Source organism: Saccostrea cucullata, unplaced genomic scaffold, assembly GCF_032062105.1.
Source record: "Saccostrea cucullata isolate Sc308-1 unplaced genomic scaffold, CSIRO_AGI_Scuc_v1 ctg138, whole genome shotgun sequence".
Lineage (NCBI taxonomy): Eukaryota > Metazoa > Mollusca > Bivalvia > Ostreida > Ostreidae > Saccostrea > Saccostrea cuccullata.
Genome location: NW_026935400.1, coordinates 98,262 through 106,965, shown reverse-complemented (window position 1 = coordinate 106,965; position 8,704 = coordinate 98,262). Strand labels below are relative to the sequence as shown.

The 8,704-nt window shown below is 32.4% G+C and overlaps 1 protein-coding gene across 1 annotated transcript; it reads right to left on the bottom strand.

Annotated features, from left to right (window-relative positions):
* Window positions 1–1,821: 1,821 nt before the first annotated feature.
* LOC134242708 (uncharacterized) lies at window positions 1,822–8,241 on the bottom strand (the record flags this gene model as incomplete). Its single annotated transcript, XM_062724837.1, has 4 exons — window positions 1,822–2,071; window positions 4,239–4,381; window positions 4,914–5,667; window positions 8,158–8,241. Coding segments are annotated over 4 exons (1,014 nt in total), but the record flags the coding sequence as incomplete, so codon positions are not given.
* Window positions 8,242–8,704: the final 463 nt, after the last annotated feature.

The following is an 8,704-nucleotide window of genomic DNA, read 5'->3' as shown; positions in this document are numbered from 1 at the left end:
TTCTTGCAGTCTAAACTGTTAAAGATAATTGTGTAATATTTTGACGGGCGTATCATGCTGTGGCGTGGCACTTTATTTTTGGTCATACAATTTTGAATATTGATGGTACATGTATAAAAAGTTGCAAAGTGTCAGAAGAATGTATTTTGAAAGGTCATGTCGGTGAAACTTGAATGATTACGTTGACAGTATTTATCACACAGAATTATGATTTTCACTAATTATTATGTATGTGCACTATCTACCTTTGAAGCCCAATTACCTCTGTTCAGTGCTGGCGTGTTTTTGTAATCTTGTACGTTATTTTCAGGCTTTTTTGTACAATGACATTACATACAGAAATAGCTGATGAGTAGAATATAAATCTATTATTGTGTATTATTAACATTTTTATCCATAATATGACAATGTGTTGCCATGGTTATTGTTACTTGTTGTCCACTATTTTCATGTTACAGAATATTCAGATATAAAAATAATTAAAATTGCAAAACTTAACATTTGTGTTTTGATTATTTCTTCTCCATGTTATGCTTATGACAGGAGATTAACTTGGGTAATATCATGCACTGAGTCAAAAGTTCTGGTGTTAGCAAAAGGCTGTATTGAATGTATTGTGAAAATGTTTATAACTCTTTGAAAAATTTCCTTTGCTCATGGGTATTAAGTTGAAGGACTAAGTGCAAGGTAATGATGTATAAGGGTGCCTCTTCCAAATTTGTGAAGTAAACACATAGTTATTATCATGACAAAGGCTGCACGTGCCTCTTCCAAAAATTGTATGTTTCATGGCTCCTGGGTTAGATATTCTAATGTTAGCTCAGGTCTCTTTTGAGTATAGTGAAAATGCATTTAAAATATTCTTTAAAATTCTTTGATGCTCATCGTTATTAAACCAATGAATTAGTGCATGGTCATGCTGAATAATGGTGCCTTTTCCAAAATTGCAAAATATACTGTATACAGGGAAATTTTTTCCCCATTTTATTTTCGCTGTACCCTCATTTGTGAGAATTTAAAAGGGGACAAACTCAAAGAATAAAGTTTTAATTTCTTAAACAAAAATATGACTTGGTGAGTTTAAAATGGGGCAAAATTGTTTGGCGAAAATAGGATGGGCCAAAAATAACAATGTACACAGTATGACCCCAGTGTCAGGAGTTTGGAGGGTGGGGCATCTAAGCATTAATGCTTGGATTTTTAATCTCCTCTGCTCCTTAATTGGTATGAAAAACTAGAGTCTCATTTGCCACAGTGCTCACTTATTTATTTTCTTCAATACTTCATCAACATATTTCTTTTCTATGTATTCTCTTGTAAAACTTGATCACCAATTTTTGTCCATCCTTTCCTCTGGTGTTAAGAAATTATTAAAGGAAAGTTGTAACAGGACACTATGGCATGTGGACCTCTTGTTTTAAATTTGGAAAATGGCCTTTCAAAAGTTTGAATTACAGCTGACAATTGTCAGTCCAGTCCAATACGAAAATTCGTAATATTACGAAAAAACGTAAGATTATGAGAAAACGTAATATCACAAGTTATCGTAATATAAAACTTATATTACAATTTTTCGTAATGTAGTTAAATTACGAATACGCGTAATATAGCAGATGTAAGAGACTATATTACGAGTTTTCGTAATCCAAGACAAATTCAAGCATTGCAAGAAATTGAGTGGCAGTAATATTACGTTTTCTTGTAATCTTACATTTTTTCGTAATATTACGAATTTTCGTATTGGACTGAACTGATTGTACAGTCAAAATTTTTTAATAAAAAGGCTTAATATGTGAAATATTTATTATGTTAATTATTTGCATAATCTACAAAATATTTAATAAATATGAGGCACAGATATTACAAGCTTAGAGAAACATCTTGAATATGTTACTTGTTCCTCAAAGATACTCAAAACCTTTAACATATTACCGGTACATGAATACACAATGGGAAAACCCAGCATTAAGGCTTAATGTACTAACAATCAAGGTCTTTCCAATCTCACTGTTGTATCAAATTTTCTGTTGATCTACCATCAAACTGCTATCTGTCCCTTCAACTTTAGATACTGAAAAATTAAAAAGAAATATGCATTAATACTGCCCATCTGCTTCTGTGATAAAATTGCACCCTATTGGTTAGAAGTACTGTAATACATTATATGATTATAACACAGGTACTGTAGTATTCATAATCAAGATACAGTAGACCTCAATAAGGATAACAGTATTCCAGACACCTCTCTCTATTTGTAGAGAACAGAATTTACAATTCCATAGAAATCAAGGAATGGATCATTTCAGGTAATATGGATGTTTCATTAATTCAAAATTTGGTTGGAAACAAGTGTCTGGATTAATGAGGTGCTACAAGAGTATTGCATCTCTACTAAGCTCTACAATCATGATAAATTCATGATATATTGATCAAATGACTTCCATTGACCTGTTATTGACAATCTTCATTTATGCCATACCTTTAGGTTTATTTAAAAAAAAGCCTCAAAATATCAAAAGATTTGCAGTTGCTAGAGTAAAATGTAAAGAAACAAGACATGATTGTAAAACACTTAGGCCTCCCTCAGCTGAAAAATTAGAATGCTTCTAAGTCCAAGGGGCATAACTCTATCCAAAATGGCTCAATCCTACCCAAAAACAAAATTGATCAGGATATGCTTATCATAAATCTGTATGCCAAAAATCATTTCAATATTTTCAACCCCTGCAAAAAAATCAACGGATTGCAAATAATTAGAATTTTTCTAATTCAAAGGGGCATAACTCTGTCCAAAATGGCCCGATCTACCAAAAACCTAGTTTGACCTAGATATTCTTCTGATAAATCTGTATATTATATTTCATTTCAATTTGTGCAACATAATTATGCAAAGAAAATGATTGGAAACTGATGGTGGACCGCCCAACCAACAGACAGCAGCAAAGCAATATACCCTCCCTTCTTTAAAGGGGGCATAAAAAGTGGATTGGACTAATTAAGTCTTCCAGATCACATTGACACATCCATGGTGTAAGGAATATTGTGCTTTCAATTCCAAAGTTTAAGTGCACATAATAAATGGGCATTTTTATAAAGAATAGAGCAGAGAAAAGGGTAGGAAGTAGTGTTGGCAACGAGTACCCGGTTAACCGTCGAACGTTGCTAGTATCGGTTAGTAAAACTGCTACTCGGTTACTCGGATAAAATAAATTCTACATAGTAAACGCATTGAAAATGAATGTTTTTTAATTTATAAATGTATACTAACTTACACATTTCCCTAATTTTAGGTACCATTAGACTTGATCTAGTGCATGGTTGTAGTGAATCAAATTGTTTTGATTAGTTTTCACAGTTTATATAATTGATAGCTTTGATTGCTTGGGGTATACATATTTTGAAGGCCTGCGTTATAATTACCTCATTTGATAATTTAACGAGATGCCGCCGCAGACATAATAAGCTTGGAGTTGTAACAAAAGAACAGCTGATTCAAAATCTGTTAAATCACCTAAGCTTAAATTATTCGGTAACCAGCGGTTTATTGGACACTCCAATAATTAATCACTTATTAACTATTAATTATGGAGTATGTAAATATTTATTCTCCTTGATTGCGATATATTTCGGGGGCTGAAAAAGAAAGTGTAAAATGGTGATTGACGATGACGTATTTATTTGTCTTTGTGTGTCGAATTCCCTATTAATTTTCTTTATTTTAAAATCGTAAATCTTTGACGATATCGTATGTGTGTATTGTAAATATAATGTCCCTATTCAATATATTTGTGCAGTACTACTACCGATAAATATAGAATAAGATAAATAATATATATTGATACTTTTACCAAAAATCATCCGAGTAACCGGGTACTTGATCGGAAGATGAAGCGAGTAACCGGTTACTAAAAGTCGTCCGATTTGCCAACACTAGTAGGAAGTGTCAGCCATTTCAGAAGAACAGAAAATCTTCAACAGTTTATGGATGACTTGGATGACATCTGTAGTTTAGTGTTAATCAGACTGGGTATGTATGAATTTTTTTTTGTTTTGCAAGGTTTAAATAATCAGTTGAACTGAATACCTATTAGTATCTCGAATATCAATAACATCATACATGTAGATACATGTATCTGGTATGTCAAAGAATCTTCCGCAATTTTAACCTCCAGGTGTTGGTCTCCAGTTTATTTCTCACTTTTTTACCAACTCCACTAGGATTATATATCATAACTTACATTTTTCCTACTGTTAATGGCCTGCTGAACCCAAAGTAACTCTAAAGCAATGTTTTTCCTCATTTCCTGCAGTGATTCTTTATCCTTGGGGTACTGGCTGGGCTCTTTTTCCTGCTGAACATCCTTAGACTCAGTAGCAGGTGCTGCAATGATAAGAATATTTTATTACTTTGCACTCCCTGTGTTTTTCACAACTTTAAAGATTTTTGTCAAGGCCTAAAATAAAATTTGTTTAATTGCAGTTGCCTACCAACCCACTGAAAATGCACCCGACCCAAACTTTTTTTTAGCCATTTTGTGATATATTTTTTTTTTCTTTGATTTTTCAGGATATTGAAAGACTTAGTTTCATTTTCAATTTTTGACTTTCGTTTTTTTATCAATCAGTTGTTTATAACAAGAGTGGAGCTTAGTTATGTTTAGTAGGCCTATGAAAAGCTCTGTATAATCATGATAATTGTTTACTATCTAACAAAAATCTAAAAACTTTTTTTCAAAAAAAAAAGAATTCCTACCTACCTACCCAGTCTAAAAATTATAGGTCGACAACTGCAAACAAAGAATTTTTTAAGCTTGACACAATTAACATGAAAAACACTGTCCTTAATTTCTGTCATCTCTTTTTATTTTTAATATTTTTTTTTTAAATAATAAGATCAGTATCTTTTGTGGTACCTGAAATGCTATGAAAACTGTCCCAGACTGAGGTTTCATTAGTTCGCCCAGAGGTCCCCATGGAAAATGGGACATTAGGATTTCCTCTGGTAGATGGGATTCCTTTGGGAGGTTCAGTTGTTGTTTTCTTCGATGAGTCATTCTGCCTAAGTGTAGACTCCTTCATTACACTGTCTGGGATGAATTCAGCTGCCAGCTCTGTACAGTGATCTGATTCTTGGGCCATCTCTGTCAGAAACTTTGGTACATCTGTTTGCTTTGATTCCTTATATTTTTCGGGTATGTCCTGAACATTTAGCACTTCACCTTTCGATATCTCAGTTTCTGTTGGTACATGCTGTTCAATTTTGAGGATATCCTGACTTGATGAACTGGATTCACAGAAACTTGTTTGAGTCTCAACTGTGAGGAAATTATAGTCAAAAGCATGACTAGATGATTGAACTCCTATTTCACACAGTTCTTTAGTGTCTTTACATTTTCCGGTAGCACCATTTTTAAGTTCTGCCTGAGAAGATATTGTTTGTTTTGTTCTGAAAGTTTCACTTTTTTCTGTCTTGTCTCTAACTGAACAGTCAGTCTCTCTTTGTGTCTTTCTCTTGTTGGATTTTTTCTGGAAAGTTGGTTTACACAGTCCATCACATAACCAAAGTGGCCCAGTTTGACTGTTGTTTTCGATTTCTTTAAATATGTCCTCATACTCTTGTCTGGTCTCATTCATCCATTTTCTGACCAAAATGCCTCTGAATAATGCCTGAAATATACAATACATAAAATGACAGAAAATGGCAAAACTACACAATCATATAAAGTGCCTGTAATTTGACAATGATTTGATATTTTGTAAGATAGAAAATGATTTATATACAGTGTAAATAAAAAGAAAGAAACCTGCATAAAATATCCCATCTTGACAAAATATGTATTCTGAGATTAGAAAGCTCATCTGGTCAATGAGGAAATGATTGCAAATTGCACAGGTGTCGTTATCATTTAATATCCTGGAGTGGGCTGGATAAATTCTTAGCAAATACATGACATAATGTAAAATATTGTCCAAATTTGCTTGGTACAACCTGGATCTTGATTCAGTCAAATACATGCGCAAATTGCTTTTAAATTGTAGTTGAATTGAGTATATGTTACGTAATTTTAAAGCAACTCAAAATATCTTGACTATTATATTAAAATTTTGCTTTTATAATGGTTTGGATCATGGATATCGGCCTAGGTAGCAGTTGGTAGAACACTGATGCAGGGGTCCCGGGCCGGGTTTTATATATTTCCAGTCCAGCTATAAACATTTTTACCTTTCCTGATAGACTTTTGTCACTTTGACTACCGCTTGAATTTCAAGTGAAAGTGCCAGAGGTTAATAAGAACTTGGGTTGTGTCTGAAGGAGAAGACTGTTTAAGGTGGGAGAGATCAAAAAACCATAAAAAATTCAAGTAAATTGCTAGATATACTTATGATTCTGATAGGACATATTCTAAGTGTGATATAATCATATAAAGCTTGTCTCGAGATACAGATTCTAGAAAAATGGACCACAGGCCTCTGAATTTCTATCATTAAGCCGTTATATGATTGATCAGAGTGATATACATACCCCTTCAATATAGAGGGGATATACTGTAAAACGAGAATGTTTGGCGCACTGCTAATTTTAGCGCCTTTGGTGCAAGAGCCCCTGAACGCTAAAATGAATTGTGCACTAAGATTTCTAAATATTTTTTGTGTGTGTGTTCAAAGCTTTCACATTAGTACATGTACATGTAAACTGGAACGTGCTATTACGTAATGTCGAAGGGCCGTTGGGTTTTATATATACACTAGCACTGTACATGGTAGGATGGATTGAGAAATTTCTGCCATATTAAATTTAATTAAACTTTTGTTAGTTGTAACCCGATACTTATCATTAGCACCTTCAAAATTTGGATTCTCAGCGTGTCAATCATCTTTCGCCTCGAGGTAAACAGTGCAATCAAGCATGACGATTGAGCTTGCAGACAATACCTGATTATGATTATCATTTATCCAAGTAACTTTCTTTCGATGCATGGATTGTTTTAATCTGAATATAATGTGTTAATACTCCATGTCTTTTATTTCAAATAAAATTAAAATAAAATTTAACATTGTGCCACGTCCATGTGATTGCAACACTGCGGTAAAGTTAACTTATATAGGGGAGCGCTATTGTGTTTCCGTGCTTGACTAACCAAAAAGTCAAATACGGGAGTGGATAAAAAAATATCACATTAATTTATATAATTTCAACAGGTCCCTGATTTTAATGACAAGTGCGAGCACTAAAATTTATTTGCGCCAATGCATTGTGTTTGCGCTAAAATATGTATGCACCAAATTTTCTCGTTTTACAATTTATATCACTCTGATCAAATCATATAACAGCTCACTGATAGAAATTCAGAAGCCTGTAGATTTAGCATGTTTAGATACGTAGCTTGATTTACCTACATAGCTTTATTTACTAACCTGAGGTAGCTTTATTTAGCTACCAAATCAATTTATTTCTATAAAATAGCATTTTTCTCAGGGTGTACAGAAAATATTATGATGCAGTGATCATTTTCAATTTTGAACTCATATAAACACAATTCATGAAAAAATCCCTCTAGAAGAAATGTCTTTTTCTGCACAATTGCAACCAAAGTTCTGAAAGTTTTGGGGCTATGTATGACAGTTAGAACAGTTACTCCTTGAATGAAATGACAAAGAAGTCCAATTCCGGTTAATACAATAATAGGTTGGTAATTATTCAGCACAAAGTGAAGTAATCATACTCAGCCATGCCTCACTGCACGCATGAGAGAGGAAAGTTAACCAAACAATGGAATTACACGTTTTGTTCTAAATTGTCCAAACGCAGCAATGTATAAACTATCTCTGCTTTGGAATGTTTTTTTTAAAACCTCCCTAATATAAATATCAAGTCATTTAATTGCGAAATTTTGTCTCTTTTTAATAAAAAAGAAAAAAGAAAAAGTTACATTTAAAATAGCTAAATAAAGCTACCTGAGATAGGTTAATAAAGCTACGTAGGTAATTCTACCTACGTAGCTAAATCTAGTGATTGTACTGGGCCTGTAGGCTGTACATTTCTTTTTCTTTGCTCGGTTTCATCCTTTGGAAAACAAGCCAAATTTTTATATACAATTGTTTTTTTTATTTATTTACATAAAACAATTTCATATTATCATTTTAATGTACATATACCTGTATCTTAGTAATTTCTGCTTCGCTATATTCGTTTTCAGCCAAATCTTCCGCCATTTTGAAACAAATGCCGTTTCTGTGAGAAAAAAGAGGTATAATATGAATACAATTTTATATCTCGTAACCAGCCTCTATAACCAGGCAGAGCGCATGCGCACAAAAAAATTACATCGAGTTCGGAAAACAGCAGAGAGGAAATTCGGAATATATAACGAAAACTAGTAGTGCTATTCTCAGATGCAGAAATTTATGCATAATTCAATAAAATTTTATTTAAAAAGCCGAAGAATTAATAAGTCGACATTGAAATTAGTTTTTATTTGTTTATTTAATTTTTTATTCATTCATTCATTCATTCATTCATTCATTCATTCATTCATTCATTCATTCATTCATTCATTTATTTATTTATTTATTTATTTATTTATTTATTCATTTATTTATTTATTTATTTATTTATTTATTTATTTATTTATTTATTTATTTATTTATTTTTAATTGTAATAATTATTATAAACTAAGTAACTTATTTATTTATTAGGAAATT